The following is a 22,514-nucleotide window of genomic DNA, read 5'->3' as shown; positions in this document are numbered from 1 at the left end:
TTGGGAGGGGTGTGACACTCTACTTGGCAAGAAACTCTACTTGTGAAACATCTCAAGTTCTGAGGCTTCCTCTGGTGGTTGGAGGAGTTGACTGAGACTGCAGAAAGTGTTTCTGACAACAGTAGCCAACTTTCTTCTCTAACAATTGACTCTGCTTTCCTCAACTGATCAATGTATCATCTCCAGATGACATCAGATGCAATCTTCACTGAGTAGGAGAGTGGTCCAATTCTGTTCTTCATCTTTCCTCCAAGTACCCATTTTTGATCATCATTGTAGTCCATCACCATGACTGCTTGACCAGGAACCTCAATTTGTATCAGTTGTTTGTCTTGCATACTGCTTCTGAGATTGGGTTTGAGGAAATCCAAGCATGAGCACAAGGAGAGTCCCAGGAACAGTATAGCTGATGAGTTGTTGGTTGTGGAGTGTGCTACATTGCAATATGCAAAGAGGAAATTGGTGAGCTACTGATTCAGTGTTACTGTAGTGTGCTCTCCTGACATTGCTTGCACTGCATTCTTTAGACTGGACAAACCTTTCTGTCAAGCCATTTGTATCTGGGTGGTATGGTGCATTGGTAATGTCTTATTCTATTCATTATTGGGAATGGCTAAAACTGTTCCGCAGCAAACTGTGGTCCATTGTCACAGTACTTAAGAAGAGGCTTCTCAACACATCAACAGTGTAGAGACTATAGTGGAGGCTATTGGAAACACTTACGGCCACTTTGTAGTGTTACGAACCCCGTAACTGGGTTACTTACCAGCAAAGATAGAGGCGTCCATTGGAGTCTGATGATACTATTTTTAACAGTATTTATTAGTAAAAATACACAAAAATAATATCAATGCAAATATACAGATAATATACGTCGTCAATACTAAACCTAAAAGTGCGGGTATAATAATAATCAATAAGAAATAAGCTTTATCATTGTCTAGGGGATAATGAATTGTCCGATGGAAATATAAAGTCCGCTGCAGTTCACACAGGCTGCCGTTTGTTTGTCGCTGTGTTGCAATTATTGGGGAGAGAGAGAGAAAGAGAAAAACTTGCCGACTTTCCTTTATGATTTTGATCCGTCGGTGTCTCGTTGGTGTGGCCGTTCAAGTGTGACCTCTTCTTTAGCTAAACCGTTCTTCCGTGATGAGCCCACCACCCAGGCAAGGGAGGACGCACACGAGCTCCCACCGGCTTTCGCTATAAAACGCTGTCACTGGATTTCTAGCGTTTCTCCTGGTGCGTCTGAAGGGGTGTTCCCCAGACCCGTCTTTTATCCTCACTCACGGGGTCTCAGATGTCAATCAGGTTGGGATGATGCAATCTCTCAACCAGACCACTCTGGTTGTCCCCTGAGGGGTTTCAATGAATAGTACAGTACTCAATACACAATTCCTTCTCCAAGAGACAATAAGCAGTAATCAGTGGTTCCATTCCACTTATGTAAGGGGACATTCCAAACCTTGTGTATTCTGCATCTCCCTCTCTCATTATTGACATGATGTGTATCTCTCTCATTTCCTGGGTCTCAGACCCGAAATAATAGCGATCTTGCGATTCTCAAAAAGGAGGGGGCGACTTTGTACCCTTCGGCCCCTCAGAGTTGCTCCACATTCGTAACAGTAGGTGCATCCACTACTACTAAGAAATCTCTCCAAACTCCACATGAATCCTCCGCCAGGGCAATGGCTGCTATTTGTAGGGATGGAGAGGCACTGCTCTTGGCATCTTGTGGAAGTGTTGGCATCCGGAACATTGCACAGCAAGCTGTTCGATCTGCTGATCTTTGACAAACCTTTGAGCAAGTGCATTCATTTTGACCATGCCTAGATGACTGGCATGTAGCTCATCCAACACTTTGCCTCTCAGCTTGAATGGTACAGCAACTCTCAATCCCACATAAGGCAACCTCCATCAAGGGCAAGTTCATCCCAGTACTGGTAAAAAAGGGGTAACAGTAGCTTCTGCTGCACATCCCAGCCATTTTGGCTTGTCATGTAGACCTGAGACAGTGTGGGGTCTTTATTTTATTTCCTTTTGGATCATCTCTGCCATAATACGGAAACTTGATTTGCATTAGGGAGAATACGTCATGAGGAGTGCCCCCTTTTGTAAATTTTTCAGGTTTTCCTTTTCCACAGGTAAACAGGACAATCAGTTTGCGTGTCCATGAACAGCCATCCTCTAGAATTCAATCTTGTAGTTGTGTCCTCCAAGAAACAGAGCCCATCTCTGCATTCAATCTGCTGCTGTTACTGAAACACCTTTCTGTGGATTGAAAATAGACACTAGTGGTTAATGATCAGTAATGAGGGTAAACTCTCTCCCACACAAGTACTGATTGAAACATTTTACACCCCAGGTCAGACTCGCTGTCAATCTGTGCGTAATTTTTCTCTGCAGTGGTAAGGGAACATGCTACAAAGGCTATGGGATGGAGGATGAGAGGTGACCTGATAGAGGTGTATAAGATGATGAGAGGGATTGATCGCGTGGATAGACGAGGCTTTTTCCCAGGGGTGAAATGCCTGACATGAGGGGGCATAGATTTAAGGTGCTTGGAAGTAGGTACACAGATGTGAGAAGTAAATTTTTTACACAGTGAGTGTTGGGTGTGTGGAATGCACTGCCAGCGACAGTGGTAGAAGCAGATTCAATAGGGTCTTTTAAGAGACTCTTAGATAGCTTTTCAAGTTTCTTTTGAAGACTCTGACCTGGAGTTAAATAGTCTAACTTGGGACTCGCTCTCAGGGCCTCATGACTGGCTGCTTTTTGTTATCCCAAGGATGCAGCCTGGAAGATGAGCATGCCTTCAGGGTGCCGGATTTTCATGGCTCTGGAGGTGGGCTGATTTAAGGCCAATGCCCCTGACTGAGGCGTCACAGGAGAACACAGAACATCGGGAGCAACATTTTGGCTGCTGGCTGTGTATCCAGAGACCAGAGCTCTCTGGGCACAGAGCTCAGAAAAAGTAACACAGCATACTTTTAACATCATAAATCAGCGAGTTGTTTGTTATGTCTCCCCTCTCACTGTGAAACAGGGACACTTTTTTTACCGTTGTTAGGGAGCGAGAGAAAGCCTCTGGTATGTTGAATTACTGGGTGAATGAGTAGTCTTTGGGGTACTGCAAGTCTGTGCCTTTATTGATGCTTTACTGCACGCTTGAGTGTGCGGTGGAGGGCACCAGTACTTTTATTTTGCTGGTGGGGGGGGTGTTGTTGCCTTGCTGCTGCTTGTGTGTATGAGGGGGGAGCTTGGGGAGCTGCTTAGGGGTTCTTCTTTCTTCCTTTCTTCTTCCTTGAGTTTTTATGGCAGTTGGCATCCACACTGTTGCATTACTGCCATCTTCAGGATTTATTGTCCCTCATTGTCCATTCACTTGACTGCCGCTTAGGGGTTCTAATGCTTAACTGCCATTCATTCTTTGGGGCACTCCTCTGACATGGATGTTTGTGAAGAAAAAGAATTTCAGGATGTATATTGTACATATTTCTCTGACTTTAAATGTAGCTATTGAACATGAAGCTTAAAAAAATAGAGGGCTGTGCAGTAGGGTAATTCTAGGCAGTTTGTAGGGTAGGATACATGGTTGGCACAGTGGGCTGAAGGGCCTATAATGTGCTGTAGATTTCTATGATTATATTCTGTATTCAAATTTGACCTACCAAAATGAACAATTTCACACTTGTCCAAGCTAAAGTCCAGCTGCCACTTCTCAGTCCAGTTCTGCATGCTATCAATGTCCCGCTGTAACTTCTGAGAAACCCTCCAGCGTATCCACAAGACACCCCAACCTTTGTGTCATCAGCAAACATACTAACCCACCCTTCTACTTCCTCATCCAGGTCATTTATGAAAATCACAAAGAGGAGAGTTCCAAGAACAGATCTCTGCGGAACACCACTGGTCACCGACCACCATGTAGAATACAAACCATCTACAACCACCCTTTGCCTTCTACGGGCAAGGTCTCCTTGGATCCATGCCTCCTCACTTTCTGAAGGAAGCTTGCATGGGGAACCTTATCAAATGCCTTTCTGAAATACATATACACTACATCCACTGCTCTACCTTCATCAATGTGTTGTTACTTCCTCAAAGAATTCAACCAGGCTTGTAAAGCCATGCTGACTATCCGTAATCAGATTATGTCTCTCCAAATGCTCATAAAGCCTTCCTCTCAGGATCTTCTCCAACAACTTGTCCACTACTGAAGTCAGACTCACTGGTTTATAATTTCTGATTATTTTTAATTACTTTTAATGTGTCTAATTTACGCATTATTTGCCTCAAAGTCTTTTCTATATTTCTAGAAGGACTTTTATCTCCCTCTTCGTCTGATCTTTCCGGAATATCTGACTGTCCCTCCGATTCGCTATCACTTTCAGTTGCAGTGGTAGCTGGGCTTTGTAGTTTTTATTGCTCCCGTTTGCGCATACTCCATCCTTCGCGTTTGCGCAATTCACGATGGCCTTTTCCTTTAGGAATGGCCAATGTTGCCGCAGTCTCCTGTTCCTTATCGCCGGTGGTATAATGTACCTGAGACCGCGGTTCCTCGGTAGACATGGGCCTTGTTCTCGTTCCAACTTGCGTAGTCTTCCCGGTATTAGTTTTCTTCATCTTCCTTCCTTGAGGCATAGCTTGACACAATCCGGAGTAGTTTATAAGTAACTTTTAGAAGGTACTGACTAACTTTTCTTCATTTAGACATTAATTTATTAACTTTTTACGGGAGAGCTGGGTTCCAGCGTCTCGATCCTACGTCATCACGTGACGTCCCCCTCTGGTTTATAATTTCTGCGTTACCTCTATTCCCTTTCTTGAACAAGGGAATAACATTTGCAACCCTCCAACCCTCCAGTACTTCTCCCGTCCCTATAACACTGATATCCCACCAATCCCACACCTTCTGCAGCATCATCTGGTAATCTTCTGGACTCTGATGATCTGGTGATGTTGCTGCACCTCTGCACCTGCTCTAGAGACATCTCTGTTCTAGCTCTGGTGCGGTCTCTGCACCTGTTGCAGAGACATCTCTGTACCAGACCTGATAGGGTTTGGGCACCTGCTGTAGGGACATATGTGTGCCAGATCTAATGGGGTCTCTACACCTGCTGTTCTATTTGGAAATCTTTTGAACGCTGATGATCCGCTGCAGATTTCATCTTCCCGGGGATATCTGCTGTGTCATCAGTTGTGCCAATGCTTGTTTGCCATTACTTCTGACACAGTGGTGCCAAGGTAACAATCTCTCCCTCAATGTCCAAAAATCAAAAGAGCTGATTGTGGATTACAGGAGGAATGGAGACAGGTTTGCCCTGATCAATATCAAAGGGCCTGCACTTGAGAGGGTGAGTAGTTTCAAGATCCTCAGTATATACATCACCAATGATCTCGCCTGGACTGTATACACCAGCTGTATGGCAAAAGAAGCAAAACAGCATTTCTTCCACCTCAGGCGACTGAAAAAGTTCAGCATGAGCCTCCAAATCCTCAAGACCTTTTATAGGGGCACCATCGAGAGCATACTGGCTGGATCACTGCCTGGTACAGGAACTGCACCAACCTTGATTGCTGGGCGCTGCAGAGAGTGGTACAGACAGCCCAGTGCATCTGTGAACATGAACTTCCCTCCACTGAGGATATTTACAGCAGCAGGTGTATAAAGAAGGTCTGGAAGATCATCAGGGACATCAGTCACCCCAACCACAAACTGTTTCAGTTTCTTTCATGTGGCGAAGAGTACCACAGCATAAAAGCGTATAAAGAAGGTCTGGAAGATCATCAGGGACATCAGTCACCCCAACCACAAACTGTTTCAGTTTCTTTCATGTGGCAAAGAGTAACACAGCATAAAAGCCAGGACCAACAGGCTACAGGACAACTTCTTTCTACAAGTCATTAGACTTATAAATGTAAATGTCTGTACATTGCGACAGAATCAAAAGACAAAGACGTTTACTCCCTCACATTGTGGGATGGATATAAGATTAAATAAATTCAAATTCAAAGTCAGACACTGTAGGCCTGAACTGGCACCTGAGCTGGACTTGAGTGGTGAAGTGACAGATTTGCCAATAAGCATAATTCTCAGATCAAGAATACTGTACGCCATTCAAGAGAAGAAGTGTTGAGGATCTCAAAGTTTGTCATCGCAGTGAAATCTCATCTAGGCACAGTCTCTGCCACTCAACAGGACTGGACAAGCTCACCGCTGCCATGTTTTTCAACTAGAGCCCCTTTCAAAGAGGTTCACAACATCACACCAGATCCCCATCCTTGAGATGGGAGTTGGCTATGATCCTGACGAAGGGTCTCGGCCTGAAAAAAACATTGACTGTTCATTTCCACGGATGCGCCCAACCTGCTGAGTTCCTCCAGCATGTTGTGCATGTTGCTTTGACCCTAGCCTCTGCAAAGTATTCTGTGCTCATGGTCTGCCTTGTCCCTAGGTGCCTGGAGTCTTCCTGATTTTCACACGAAATGTCAACAAATTCTTACCCCACACAGATGCTGCTTCACCAACTGAGTTCCTCCAGCAGATTGTGTGTTGCTCTAGATTCCTGATTATGCACTGTCTTGTATGTCCAAATGCTGGGAACACTCAGCAATGTAGGCAGCAGCTGCAGGAAAAACTGGAGACTCTTCAACTGGAACGTTGATTTTTTCCCCCTCTTTCCATAAATGTTTACTTACGGCTGGGTATTTCCACCATTTTCTAACAGCTGCTCTATTTTCTGTCACCAATGCATGGTGATCTTTAACAATACAAATTAACATGCTTACTCAGCCTTTCCATAATTATAGACTCCATTATGCACAACAGGTGTCAGGTCAGCAGGTTTCCCTCTCACACATTTCCTAAATAATGGTGATATGTTTTCAGTTTTACAATGAGAAGGAACAGCTCCTGACTTGAAAAGTGCTTTAGAACATAATGGCAGCACATCTGCAACTTCCCCAATCACTTTCATTAAATCTCTGTAGTGAAACCATTAGATCTAAGAGATTAGTCAGTGGTTGGTGCTGTATTTTTCTTGCTTGCATTTTAGTAATTGTATAGCCTTGATTCAGTACTGCTGCCCCTGAGATGATGACCCCTTCATCTGAAGACTTAATGAAGTATTTGTTTTGTATCTACCAAATTTTTGATTGTTTGAAGACCTTGGAAGCCCTTTTTCACATGGAATTGAAACAAATTTTTGTGTCAATATTACATCCCCAGAAAGTTTCCTTGGTTAAGGGTTAATAAAGTTTTCAGTCACTGGTAGCACTAGAACCATCACCTTCAACAGCAATAAGCAGATTTTATATAGCAATGTTTTCCATGGTACATTGTGTTTTAGAATTGAGTTGATGGTTATAATATCATCAGGGTTGTAAAGATATGCAGTTGACTTTCCACAGAAATTTGCTTTCGATTTTCAAATACCATGAACAAGCCAGAAATCTTTGAACAGTTTTAAAACAATGTTAGTTTTGCTATCAAAATGAATGATGCATGTTACTTTTTATTGAATATTTATTCTTGTTACTTACCTTTTCCATTTAGTTTTTGTCTAGTTTTATGAAAATAGCACACAAACTCATCTGAGCAAAGAAGGTCAGTGCTAGAAGTGAGCCTTTGCCTTGATTCCTGTTTATACTTCTGATAATAACATTGCAAGTGTATACTTTTTGTATAATTGCCAGATGCAAACTAAATCTTACTTTAATCTTTTCACAAAGTGTGAAAAGCCACTCTTACAATGTTGTCTTATTTGCATTTCTCATCTGTTGTCCCCATTTCTTGAGTCAGGTTGTCAGTGTGGTAATTCACTGTTCAAGCCCTCATGCACTTAACTTAATGCAGTAAATTTAATCATATCAGTCTTCAATCAGACAGTGGTTGGAACTATATTTTAGTCTGCATTAAATTGATTTATAGGTATTTACATAAGAACATAAGGAGTAGGAGTCGGCCATCTGGCCCGTCAAGCCTGCTCTGCCATTCAATAAGGTCATGGCTGATCTGGCCATGGACTCATCTCCACCTACTTGGCTTTTCCCCATAATCCTTAATTCTCCTACTATGCAAGAATCTATCCAGCCTTGTCTTAAATATATTTACTGAGGTAGCCTCCACTGCTTCATTGGGCAGAGAATTTCACAGATTCACTACCCTCTGGGAAAAGCAATTCGTCCTCATTGCTGCCCTAAATCTACTCCCCCAAATCTTGAGGCTATGTCTCCTAGTTCTAGTCTCACCTATCAGTGGAAATAACTTTCCTTCCTCTATCTTATCCCTTTCATAATTTTATATGTTTCTATAAGATCTCCTCTCATTCTTCTGAATTCCAGCAAGTACAGTCCCAGGCAATTCAATCTCTCCTCATAGTCTAACCCACTCATCACTGGAATCAACCTGGTGAATCTCCTCTGCACTGCCTTCAAAGCCAATATATCGTTCCTCAAGTAAGGAGACCAGAACTACACACAGTACTCCAGGTGGGGCTTCACCGTCACCCTGTACAATTGCAGCATAACTTCCTTGCTCTTAAATTGAATCCTTTTAACAATAAAAGGCCAATATTCCATTTGCCTTCTTGATAGCCTACTGTTCGTGATTCATGCACATTTGAGTTCGTAAATAATGGCATGCTGCATTTAGGGAAAATAGGATGAGGGATCAGTGTCACTGTGTGAAGTAAAAGATGGTCTTAAAAGATGATACTGAAATCACATCTGTCTAAAGAAGGATCTAGTGCTTTCCTGGATGAATAAATTCTTCTCTACTTCGATTAATCATGCAAAACCTCTTTTGGACGCAGAGAGTCTCCCTGAGGAAATAAGATGATTATGTATGACATTCTTACAGAGTGGCTGCAAGGTGAAGGAAATCAATTGGGCCCTTAAGAGGGCTGACAGAAAAACCAGGAAACCTGATGACAAGGAGGAACCTGTCGCTACCGACTGTCTTCCTTTTATTTCCATGGTTTCTGGAAGGATCGTCAGAATCCTGAAGAAATACCAGATTCATACTGTCCACAAACCCATAAACATGCTCAAATCACAGCTTATGCAGGTCAAAGATGACTGGGACTCGGGTTGGCTGGTGTTTGCAGGATTCCCTGTGAATGTAGAACAGCTTATATTAGCCAGACTGGATGTACGGTGGAAACCTGCATTAAGGGGCATAGGAGGTGCCTAGAGAAGTCAGTGGTAGCAAAACACTGCATTTGCAATGGCCATAAGATTGATGACACAAAACTACTATGGTGTACCAATGGCTTTTGGGACTGCCTGCTGAAGAAAACATTGAAAGGAAACTAGAGGAAAAGAATTTTGACTAAGATGCTCTAAGTAAGAACTGGAATTTGATTGTAAACAAGGTGGGAGAGCGGAAACCTGACTGGTTGGAGCTTAAAAGAGTTCAGAAGGAACTCAGAGTACAGATAAGGGGGGCAAAGGAGCAGTATAGGAGGAAGCTAGAACAAAAGCTGCAGAAAAAAAGCATGAAGGAGGTGTGGGATGGGATGAAGATCATCACCGGATGCGGTGCAAAGCGGGGGGCGAACATAAGTGGAGATGTGGAGAAAGCGAACCAGCTGAACAACTTCTTCAACAGGTTCGACAGCTCAATCTCATCCTCACCGCAGAAATCCACACCAGGCTTACTTCCCTCACAGGAAAATAGCCACTCACAGGAGACCTTGCCCACGCCCAGGATTACGGCTGCACAGGTGGAAGGTCAACTGAGGAAGATCTGTACCAGCAAGGCGGCTGGACCGGATGGAGTTTCCCCACGATTACTGAGGGCCTGTGCGACTGAGCTGGGAGAACCACTACAGCGCATCTTCAACATGAGCCTGGAGCAGAGAAGAGTACCCAGACAGTGGAAAACATCCTGTATTGTTCCGGTACCGAAGAAACCACAACCAAAGGAGTTGAATGACTTCAGACCTGTTGCCTTGACGTCGCACGTGATGAAGACCATGGAGCGGCTGATAATACAGTATCTGAGGCCACAAACCAAGCACGCCCAGGATCCTCTTCAGTTTGCGTATAAGGAGAAGGTGGGAGTGGAGGATGCTATCACGTATTTGCTGCACAAATCACTCTCTCACCTAGATGGGGTCAGTTGTGCTGTGAGGATTACATTCTTTGACTTCTCTAGTGCCTTTAACACCATCCAGCCCAAGATCTTAAGGCACAAACTAACGGAGATGGGAGTAGACTCTCACATGGTGGATTGGATAGTGGACTACTTGACAGATAGACCTCAGTATGTGCGGTTGGGAGACTGTAGGTCTGACACGGTGGTCAGCAGCACAGGGGCGCCGCAGGGAACCGTACTCTCTCCGGTCCTGTTCACCCTGTACACATCAGACTTCCAATATAACTCGGAGTCCTGCCATGTGCAGAAGTTCGCTGATGACACGGCCATAGTGGGGTGTGTCAGGAATGGACAGGAGGAGGAGTATAGGAAACTGATACAGGACTTTGTGATATGGTGCAACTCAAACTACCTGCGTCTCAATATCACCAAGACCAAGGAGATGGTGGTGGACTTTAGGAGATCTAGGCCTCATATGGAGCCAGTGATCATTAATGGAGAATGTGTGGAGCAGGTTAAGACCTACAAGTATCTGGGAGTACAGTTAGATGAGAAGCTAGACTGGACTGCCAACACAGATGCCTTGTGCAGGAAGGCACAGAGTCGACTGTACTTCCTAAGAAGGTTGGCGTCATTCAATGTCTGTAGTGAGATGCTGAAGATGTTCTATAGGTCAGTTGTGGAGAGCGCCCTCGTCTTTGTGGTGGCGTGTTGGGGAGGAAGCATTAAGAAGAGGGACGCCTCACGTCTTAATAAGCTGGTAAGGAAGGCGGGCTCTGTCGTGGGCAAAGTACTGGAGAGTTTAACATCGGTAGCTGAGCGAAGGACGCTGAGTAGGCTACGGTCAATTATGGATAACTCTGAACATCCTCTACATAGCACCATCCAGAGACAGAGAAGCAGTTTCAGCGACAGGTTACTATCGATGCAATGCTCCTCAGACAGGATGAAGAGGTCAATACTCCCCAATGCCATTAGGCTTTACAATTCTACCGCCAGGACTTAAGAACTTTTTAAAAGCTATTATTAATGCTTTTTGAGATAGTGATTTAGATGCATATCATATTTTTTACTGAGTTAAGTATTGTATGTAATTAGTTTTGCTACAACAAGTGTATGGGACATTGGAAAAAAAGTTGAATTTCCCCATGGGGATGAATAAAGTATCTATCTATCTATCTAACCAATCATGGGGTATAAATATCACCAGACTAGACATGCCCAGGCATCATCCTTGAAGAAGATGGTAACGTTTGTCATTAAAACATCGATTATAATCGATACCTGGACCGAACTGGAAACCCGAGAAGAGTTTATTCATCACATCTGCATAGTTAAAAACTTTAAATTTGACAGAAGAAAAAATGCCTGGTGTATCCATATACAACAAAATGTGTCATGTTGACATAAAATTGAACTATTCAAAAAAGGAACATGCTAGCACTGCACTTAATCCTTTTACGTAAGATCCTATCATATCATTGATAATTGCAGAGACTAAGCTCAGGACAAGAAATGAATTTGCATGCTAATAGCAGATTACCTTCACTATCTGCCTGCAATTTTAATGTGTTGGACATATCAAAGGGTCTGTTTCTTTCAGTTATGTTGTTTGAAATCGATACTTCTTGGTTCTATTTTTGCATGGTTGAATAATTACCTCAATGTCCCTTTTAAAATGATTCATGCAGAAATGGTAAAGCTTTAGTTCCATTTGATAATGACTATCGTGTTTTGATTTGCACGATAAGGTGCAGTGACCCAAAGAGCCATTGTTCACAGGTAAACTCAGCAAGACATTGGTTCACTTGAGATTTAATGTTATTGCCTCATCTTCAATATTCAAGAGCTCACCATTGAATAAAGGCTGTGTATTCCTCAACAAGTGGTTAATAGCCCAATGCTGCATTTACAGGCACAACTCTGAAGTGATGGAATATTTACCGGGATGAGGGCACTTCCAGCAATATTTCAAAAGCAAAGTGCCCTGTTTAATTCCATCCACCACCCCAAATGTTCATTGCTTCCACTCCTGTACTGTGGCTACATGTTTACTTCATACAAAATGTGTGACAATTGTTAGCCTACCAACAGCAGTTCACCAATGCTCTACCGCCAACAAAGACAAGAGTAGGCAACAAAGGAACACCATTTCAATAACACCCTAAGACATAAGAGCAGAATTAGGTTACTTGGCCCATCGAGTCTACTCTGGCTGACTTATTAACCCTCTCAACCCCATTCTTTTGCTTTCACTCCGTACCCTTTTATGCCCTGGTTAACCAAGAACCAGTCAACATCCACTTTAAATATACCCAATTTCACAGTCGATGGTGGCAATAAGTTCCATAGATTAACCACCATTTGGCAAAAGAAATTCCTCCGATCTCTGTTCTAAGTCAATGTCCCTCTATTCTGATTCTGTACCCTCTGGTCCAAGACTCTCCCACTATAGGAAACACCCTCTCCACATCCACTCTATCTAGGCACTTCAATGTTCAATAGGTTTCAATGAGGTATCCTCCCTGCCTCCGTTCTTCTAAACTCCAACAAATACAGGCCCAGAGCCATCAAATGCTCCTCATATGTCAACCCTTTCATTCCTGGAATCATTCTCATGAACCTCCTCTGGACCCTCTCCAATGCGAGCACTGTGGCGACCCACTTCCTAGCGCACTCGAACCGGCTCACAAATAGCCAGCGCGCCGGCACAAAGGCCAGGTCTGCTTCACCAACAAAGGGAAAAGCCTGCGGGGGTTTGTGAGTACGTGCTCCTTACAGCATCCGCGCCTGGGGAGGGTGGGATGAGGGAGGCTTTAAAGCAAGGCTGTGAAGTTCGAATAAAATCTTTAATTGCAGTTTACCGACTCCGTGTCGTTATTTTAGCGCTGCGTGTAGCACACCGCTACAATTGGTGACCCCGACGGTCCAAACGATTTTTGGACCGGAGATGACCGACGCCGCATCTGTTCATGCGGTTTCGTTGAAACTGCCAAGCTTCTGGACGCTGCGACCTCACCTCTGGTTCCAGCAAGCAGAAGCCCAATTCCACGTTCGGCAGATAACCTCAGAGGACACACGTTACTACTACGTGGTGAACTCCCTCGACCAGGGCACAGCGGCCCAGGTTGCGGAGTTCGTACAGTCTCCCCCAGCGGAAGGCAAGTAAACGGAATTCAAAGCCCTGCTCCTAAGGACTTTCGGACTCTCATGGCGCGAGCGGGCTGCCCGTTTACTGCACCTGGATGGCTTGGGAGACAGACCTCCATCGGCTTTAATGAATGAGATGTTGTCTCTGGCCAGCGGACACACACCCTGCCTCATGTTTGAGCAGGCATTCCTGGAGCAGCTGCCCGAGGACATACGCCTGCTGCTGTCCGACGCGGATTTCAGCGACCCCCGGAAGGTGGCAGCCCAGGCGGACTTGCTGTGGAACGCCAAGAAGGTGAGTGGGGCGTCCATCGCACAGATCACCAGGCCACGCTCCCAGCAGCAAACCAGTCCAGGCCCGGCCGCAGAGCCCGCTAACCCCAGAGGTAGGGGTGGGGAGCCCAATGGACAATGGTGTTTCTACCACCAGCGGTGGGGCGCAGAAGCCCGCCGTTGTCGCCCACCCTGCCAGTTCCCGGGAAACGCCAGGGCCAGCCACCGCTGATGGCTACGACGGCTGGCCATCGGGATAGCCTCCTGTATGTGTGGGACAAGAGGTCGGGACGCCGTTTTTTGGTCGACACCGGTGCCGAGATCAGCGTCTTACCTCCGACGAGTTACGACACCCGCAACAGGGCACCGGGTCCCCCCCTGAGGGCCGTGAACGGCAGCACAGTAAGGACCTACGGCACCCATACGGTGCAGCTACAGTTCGGCTCCAGCCGGTTCACGTGGGACTTCATACTGGCCGCCGTAGCCCGACTGCTTCTGGGTGCGGATTTTTTGCAGGCTCACAGCCTGCTGGTCGACCTGCCGAGGCAGAGGCTGGTCCATGCCGAGACCTTTCAGACGTTCTCCCTGGGAGAAGCCCAGTTGCCAGCCCCACACCTCGACTCCATCATGCTGCCCGACAACGACTTCACCAGAGTCCTGGTGGATTTCCCATCGGTTCTGGCACCGCAGTTCACGGCAGCCATGCCCCGACATGGCGTACAGCACCACATCCCGACCCAGGGACCTCCCCTCCATGCCCATGCTCGGCGGCTTCCCCCGGACAAGCTCCGACTGGCGAAGGAGGAGTTCAAGAGGATGGAGGAATTGGGGATCATCCGGCGGTCCGACAGCCCATGGGCCTCCCCCCTGCACATGGTGCCCAAAGCGACAGGGGGCTGGAGACCGTGCGGCAACTACCGCAGGCTGAACAAGGCTACCACACCGGACCGCTACCCTGTGCCGCACATTCAGGACTTTGCAGCAAACCTGCACGGCGCACGGATCTTCTCCAGGGTAGACCTCGTCCGAGGATACCATCAAATCCCGATGCATCCGGACGACGTCCCCAAAACGGCTCTCATCACCCCGTTCGGCCTTTCCGAGTTCCTCTGCATGCCGTTCGGCCTGAAGAATGCCGCACAGACGTTCCAGCGGTTAATGGACGCGGTGGGACGCGACCTGGACTTCACATTCATCTATATGGACAACATCCTCATAGCCAGCAGCAGTCATCAGGAGCATCTGTCCCACCTCCGTCAACTCTATGCCCGACTGAGTGAATATGGTCTAACAATCAACCCGGCCAAATGCCAGTTCGGGCTCGACACCATTGACTTCCTGGGCCACAGGATTACTAAAGACGGGGCAACCCCTCTGCCCGCTAAGGTAGATGTGGTCCGCCATTTCCCCCGACCCACCACGATCAAAGGCCTTCAGGAATTCGTAGGTATGGTCAATTTCTACCACCGCTTCCTCCCTTCAGCTGCCCGAATCATACACCCCCTGTTCGCCCTGCTGTCGGGTCCGGGCAAGGACATTACCTGGGACGAGGAGTCCGCCGCCGCTTTCATTCGAACGAAGGAAGCCTTGGCGAACGCTGCGATGCTAGTGCACCCCAGAATGGACGTCCCTACCGCCCTCACAGTGGACGCATCTAACACGGCAGTCGGTGGGGTACTGGAGCAGCTCATCGCGGGTCGCTGGCAACCCCTGGCGTTTTTCAGCAAACACCTGCGGCCACCCGAGCTCAAATACAGTGCTTTCGACCGTGAACTGTTGGCGCTATACCTGGCAAACCGGCATTTCAGGTACTTCTTAGAAGGTAGGCCCTTCACCGCGTTCACAGACCACAAGCCGCTTACCTTTACGTTCACGAAGGTGTCCGATCCCTGGTCGTCCTGCCAGCAGCGCCATCTGTCCTACATCTCTGAATACACGACGGATGTCCGGCACGTCTCGGGTAAGGACAATGTCGTGGCGGACGCGCTCTCTCGCCCTAACATTCATGCCCTTTCCCAAGGGGTAGACTTTGAGGCGCAGCAGGCAGACGAGGAGATCCCGAGTTACAGAACCGCAGTGTCCGGTTTGCAGCTCCAGGACCTCCCTGTAGGCCCAGGTGAGAGGACCTTACTCTGTGATGTCGCCACCGGCCAGCCCCATCCCGTCGTTCCGGCACCTTGGCAGCGACGCGTTTTCAACTCCATTCATAACTTGGCGCATCCCTCCATTCGGACAACCGTCCGGATGGTATCCAGCAGGTTCGTTTGGCACGGACTCCACAAGCAGGTCAGTGAATGGGCCAGAACATGCATGCACTGCCAGACAGCCAAGGTGCAGCGGCACACCAAAGCTCTGCCGCAGCAGTTCCACCCCACCCACCGGCGTTTCGACCACATTCGCGCGACACCTCCTGACTATCGTGGACTGGTTCACAAGATGGCCAGAGGTGATCCCGCTCACGGACACCACCTCCGAATCTTGCGCCCGGGCACTGATCGCCACCTGGGTGTCCTGCTTTGGTGTACCGGCCCTCATTACCTCCGACAGAGGCGCCCAGTTCACCTCCAGCCTGTGGTCAGCTATGGCCAGCCTTTTGGGGACACAGCTGCACCACAACACTGCCTACCACCCACAGTCGAACGGCCTGGTGGAGCGTTTCCACCGTCACCTGAAGTCGGCTCTCATGGCCCGCCTGCGATGAGCCAACTGGGCGGACGAGCTTCCCTGGGTTCTACTCGGCATCCACACGGCGCCCAAAGATGATCTGCACGCCTCGTCAGCCGAGTTGGTGTACGACACACCCCTGGTCGTCCCCGGGGAGTTCATACCAGCCCCAAGGGGGCAAGAGGAAGAACCCGCAGCAGTCCTGGGCAGACTACACGAGAGGCTCGGTGACCTGGCCCCCATACCCACTTTGCAGCATGGGCAGAACCCGACCTGTGTACCCAAAGACCTGCAGAACTGTAAGTTTGTGTTTGTACGAAGGGGCGGGCATCGGCCACCGCTGCAACGGCCCTACGAGGGGCCGTTTACGGTGCTCAGGAACAACGGGTCCACATTCGTGCTGGACGTTGGGGGGAGGAGGAGGTTTTCACGGTGGACCAACTCAAACCGGCCCATGTGGACTTGGCGCAACCGGTCGAGTTTCTGGCACCGTGGCACAGAGGCCGACCTCCCAAACAGGGTCTGGCCCAGACTGTGGACATTGGGGGGTGTATCGCCGGTTCTGGGTGGGGGGGGGTTATGTGGCGACCCACTTCCTAGCACACTCGAACCGGCTCACAAATAGCCAGCGCGCCGGCACAAAGGCCAGGTCTGCTTCACCAACAAAGGGAAAAGCCTGCGGGGGTTTGTGAGTACGTGCCCCTTACAGTATCCGCGCCTGGGGAGGGCGGGATGAAGGAGGCTTTAAAGCAAGGCTGTGAAGTTCGAATAAAATCTTCTTTAATTGCAGTTTACCGACTCCGTGTCATTATTTTAGCGCTGCGTGTAGCACACCGCTACAGCACATCTTTTCTTTGATAAGCCCAAAACTGCTCACAATACTCCAAGTGCGGTCTGACCAATGCCTTATAAAGCCTCAGCATTACATCCTTGCTTCTATATTCTGGTGCTCTTGAAATGAATGCTAACATGGCATTTGCCTTCCTTACCACTGACTCAATCTACAGGTTGATCTTTAGGGACTCCCACGACCCTTTGCACCTCTGGTTATTGAATTTTCTCCTCATTTAGAAAATAGTCTGTGCTTTTATTCCTTCTTCCAAAGTGTATGACCATACACTTCCATCTGCCATTTCTTTGGCCATTCTCCCAGTCTGTCCAATTCCTTCTGCAGATCCCTGCTTTCTCAACATTACCTGTCCCTCCAATTATCTTTGTATTGTCTACAATTTTGGTCACAAAGCTATCAGTGGTGTCATCCAAATCATTGACATACAACACGAAAAGAAGCAGTCCCAGTACCAACCCTTGCGGAACACCACTAGTCATCACCAGCCAACAAGAATTAACCCCTTTTATTCCAACACTTTGCTTCCTGCCAGTTATCCTATCTTCTATCCATGCTAGTATATTTCCTGTAATACCATAGGCACTTGTTAAGCAGCCTCATATGCGGCACATTGTTAAAGGTCTTCTGAAAGTCCAAATAAATAGCATCTACTGCCTCCTTTTTCTACCTTGCCTGTTATTTCTTCAAACAATTCCAATAGTTTTGTCAGGAAAGATTTCCCCTTAAAGACATCAAGCTGATTGTTGTCTACTTTATCATGCGCCTCCAAATATCCCAATACCTTATCCCTAATAATGGCCTCCAACTTCTTCCTAACTACTGAAGTCAGGCTAACTGGCCTATAATTTCTTTTCTTCTGCCTCCCTCCTTTCTTAAAGTGAGGAACGACATTTGCAATTTTCCAGTCCTCCAGAACCATTCCAGAATCTAGTGATTCTCAAAAGATCATTACTAATACCTCTATAATCTCTTCAGCTACCTATTTCAGAACCATGGGATGTAGGCTATCTAGTCAAGTTAACTTATCTACATTTCAGTTTCCCAAACACCTCCTCTTTTGTAATAGCAATTACATTCACTTCTGTCCCCTGACTTCCTCAAATTTGTAGCATTCTGCTAGTGTCTTCCACAGTGAAGACTGACGCAAAATACTTAGTAAGTTCACCTGCCTTTTCTTTGTTCCTCATTTTTTCCTCTCCTGCTTCATTTTCTAGCAGGTCCAGTATCCATTTTTTTTACTCTTTATATATCTGAAAAATACCTTTGGTATCCCCTTTGATATTATTGATTGGCTTACCTTCATATTTCATTTTTTGTCTCCTTATGGTATTTTCAGTTGCTTTCTTTTTGTTTTTAAAAGCTTCCCAATCCTCTAACTTCCCAGTAATCTTTGCAATATTATTCACCACTTCTTTTGCTTTTATGTTGTCTTTCATTTCCCTTGTCAGCCCCAGTTGCCTCATCCTCCCTTTAGAATACTACTTCGTCTTTGGGATGTACTGTATCTATCCTGTGCTTTCCGAATTGCTCTCAAAAACTCTAGCCATTGCTGTTTCTTCATTCATTCACAGTCAATACCACCAAGCAAATAATATTGCAGGGAAAATATAAATACTGGAAATGTGCAATAAAATTTTGCAATGGTTATGCATTGTACAATGCTTCTGAACTTCATCTCATTGAGTCAATGTGAAGGACATGCCTTTACCTCCCAGAAGACAGATTTATCCCCATATTGTTTAATCATTTTCCCATTTATTGAAAGTAAATCCTTCTGCATGTTTGACCCAGCTTTTGTTTATTGATGAATTGATTCAGTATACACATAACTGGTCCTGCATTCTGTTATTGTACACTTTCATTTATAGTCTTGTTCACAAGCTACACTGGTCATTGTATTTTCTTCCTAACTGGAGTTCACATTGTCTGTAACATGTTTTAAATCTTCTAAATAATTTGAACAGGACTTAAAGCTATTTTAATTTACATTTTCAATTTCAAACATTTCAAGAACAAAAGCTGTGATCTTTGTTTCACAGTATTCCATGGGTACCACAACATGGAACTTCAGTATAAGGGCTGTGCTGAAGTTGCTGGAATGGCGAAACCCACTCTTTGTGTGTACATTGAAATGTGTTAACCTGGTCAAACTTGTATACCAGGCATTTTGGCCTATGGGAACTGCTATTTTAGATGATCTGATGAGGGAGGGGAAGAAATAAGATGCAAGGGGATCGTGTCCTTTCTTAATATGATGGATGTGACTACAATTGAAACAGATTTTGTGCAGGAATTGTATACTGTATTTAAAGCAAGAGACGAAAGCCTTTGCTGTATCTGTGCAGTGGAACCCTTGTTAAATTAATTAGCTTCATTAAATAGTGCACCTAAATTGTGTGTTGTTTTCACCAGATTCAACGGCACTATATAATTAACTGCTCATTTCTTTTGCAGGAGGCTGCCATTTTTGCTAGAGAGCAAGGCTTTGAGGTGAGTTGACCCTCAATTGCACAGTAAACAGATCCTAAAGGATTTTGCTGATAATGAAGTTCTCCGGACAGTGATTGATGCATTATTATACTCTCCAGTCTTTGCAGTTGTTACTATGGTTACCTGGCAGACATTCTACTTCTTTGTTCTGCCAGGATGATGTATGACACACTGTGCTGGGCCTGCATCCAGCATCTCCTACACATGTTATTCATTGGCTTTTGAAAAGGCTCCTGGGAAGTTAAGAGGTTCAATACTGGTTAAGGCTTCCTCTGCAGATAAGGTGTCTGTCATTTCAACTACTAAACAGCAACATCTTCAGTTTTATTTTATTGTGTGAATGTTCTTTTGCTGAGAGCAATTTGCACTCTAGTGGAAGGAATTTAACACTAATGACTCACTTTCTATTTAACAGAAGCCGAATGGTTTGGAGTAGTTTGTGATAGCAAACATAAAAAGAACATTAAAGACTCACTGGCTTCAAGTGAAACTGGTTTATTTTTGATTTTAGTACAAAGTCATTCAAGGGAAAGAATTAGGACTGGTGCTTATTTTGCATATTAGTCTGTACAACTGATGCAACCACAGACAGCTCAACACATGAAGCAATACATTGGATGAGAATACAGGATAACAATAAAAGTATTAGCAACTCCATGATAAATTGCTTTTTGCCACTGATTAAGAAGACCCAGGCAAGGGTAGAGAATAACTAGAAATTTGCCATTGACAAACCTGAACTGCAAGAGGGGCTTTGATTTTATTTGTAATATCAAATCACGACTAAATATATCACTTTTTTCACATGTTTATAAAATCTAAGTCTTACAGTCTACATACTAGGTTATATTTAATAAAATGCCACTTCATTACCCTAAATTTGAGTTTAATTATGAACTTATGTATCTGGGAAATTTGTAAACTTTATTATACATTGGTCCCTTTCTGTAATACTCTCTTTGGGAGTACATAAATTGTGCTGAGTAATATTCAAAGTAATATAAAATTCATTTTATTATTAAGAAGTTGTATCCCTTAATTGCAACATTTTATTACTTAAGTTTTGCTCTTTCAGTGATAAAAATCTAAAGTTTTGTCTGCATCTCAGTCACTGGGACTTCTGTTTCAGTTTAGTTTGAACTAGAGATTGAGAATGAGGATTAGGTAGGACTAATCAAAATAGGACATACATGGTAAATGGTAGGGCATTGAGGAATGTAGTAGAACAGAGTGATCTAGGAATAATGGTGCATAGTCCCTGAAGGTGGAATCTCATGTGGATAGGGTGGTGAAGAAAGCTTTTGGTATGTTGGCCTTTATAAATCAGAGCATTGAGTATAGGAGTTGGGATGTAATGTTAAAATTGTACAAGGCATTGGTGAGGCCAAATTTGGAGTATTGTATACAGTTCTGGTCACAGAATTGTAGGAAAGACGTCAACAAAATAGAGAGAGTACAGCAGAGATTTACTAGGATGTTACCTGAGTTTCAGCACCTAAGTTACAGAGAAAGGTTGAACAAGTTAGGTCTTTATTCTTTGGAGCGTAGAAGGTTGAGGGGGGGACTTGATTGAGGTATTTAAAATTATGAGGGGGATAGATAGAGTTGACATGGACAGGCTTTTTCCATTGAGAGTAGGGGAGATTCAAACTAAAGGACATGAGTTGAGAGTTAGAGGGCAAAAGTTTAGGGGTAACACGAGGGGGAACTTCTTTACTCAGAGAGTGGTAGCTGTGTGGAATGAGCTTCCAGTAGAAGTGGTAGAGGCAGGTTCAATTTTGTCATTTTTAAAAAAATTGGATAGGTATATGGACAGGAAAGGAATGGAGGGTTATGGGCTGAGTGCAGGTAGTTGGACTAGGTGAGAGTAAGCGTTCGGCACGGACTAGAAAGGCCGAGTTGGCCTGTTTCCGTGCTGTAATTGTTATATGGTTAGAAAGGTTCTTCCTGTTGATAGGGGAAAATGCCACCACACTTCAAAGATAATGGTATGGGTTTGGTGAGATTAGCAATTTAGGAATTTGTTCTAATTTTAATCTGCATTGTCTGTTAAGGCTTTGAAGGTGGAAGAGACAAGTAGGTAAAATCGCATATTTATCAGTTAATCTATGGCATCTTAATGATTAAGAAACCTGTGGCATCTGGTGTTAGAAGTTCTGCTGTTAAATTAACACTATCATGTGCACGTGCATGGTGTAGTACAGGCAATGTAAAACTTGCACAGCAGCATCATTACAGTCACAAAAGTACAGACAACACACAATATAATCTGTACTGTACAGTATTAAAAAAGAATTCTGCAAAAGCAAAACCTTGGTGCGAAGAAAAGTAGAGAGGGTAGAGCAAATAGCTGTGATAAAGTTGTTATGGTAATAATTACTTTAAAAATGGAAGTAAGAGACATAAGAAAAAGAAAAAAATGATTGAAAAAGGGATCTTGCTGAAGGGCCTCGGCCCAAAACATCAACTGTGCTCTTTTCCATAGATGTTACCTGGCCTGCTGAGTTCCTTACGCATTTTGTGTGTGTTGATTGAAACAGGTACAGCCACATTGCTGAAGAAAACAAAAGGCAAAAATACTCTCATGAATTTAAAGAACTGTTAAAATATTAATAAAATTATCTTTATCAACCAGGTTACACTATGCAGTATATACGTTACGAACAACTATAATGTACAGTATGCTGCCTATGATTCTAATTGAGTGCAAAGGTGTTCAAATAAGATGATTACATGACTCGGTTTGTACTGTTGCCAACAGACAGAAGATATTAAAGAAATTGCCAAGAAAGCACAGCATTTGCCAAAAGTGAACAAAAAGCGACAACGTATCATAGTTTTCACACAAGGAAGAGATGATACTATCGTGGCCACAGGTAAGCTTGATCATAAGAAGTTGATCATTAGCACTGTAGAGAGCATACACTGTCTTGTATGGGGGTGGGGGGTCGCTACTGCACAGGACCAAAAGAAGCTGCAAAGGGT

The 22,514-nt window shown here is 45.1% G+C and overlaps 1 protein-coding gene across 5 annotated transcripts in view; it reads left to right on the top strand.

Moving 5' to 3' along the window:
• LOC140714427 (adenosine kinase-like) overlaps positions 1-22,514 on the top strand; it is a 283,738-nt gene that overhangs the window by 200,959 nt on the left and 60,265 nt on the right. For all 5 annotated transcript variants that reach the window (XR_012095871.1, XM_073025719.1, XM_073025720.1 and 2 more), the window contains exons 8-9: positions 19,494-19,529; positions 22,291-22,405. Coding sequence is in view for 4 of the 5 variants with exons in the window: in XM_073025719.1 (XP_072881820.1) it covers positions 19,494-19,529; positions 22,291-22,405 (151 nt within the window). In the remaining variant the exon portion in view is untranslated. The remainder of the gene's footprint in view (positions 1-19,493; positions 19,530-22,290; positions 22,406-22,514) is intronic.

The sequence above is a fragment of the Hemitrygon akajei genome, chromosome 21 (assembly GCF_048418815.1).
Source record: "Hemitrygon akajei chromosome 21, sHemAka1.3, whole genome shotgun sequence".
Taxonomy (NCBI): domain Eukaryota; kingdom Metazoa; phylum Chordata; class Chondrichthyes; order Myliobatiformes; family Dasyatidae; genus Hemitrygon; species Hemitrygon akajei.
Note: the sequence above shows the minus strand (reverse complement) of the source record. Positions and strands in the feature narration are given on the sequence as shown.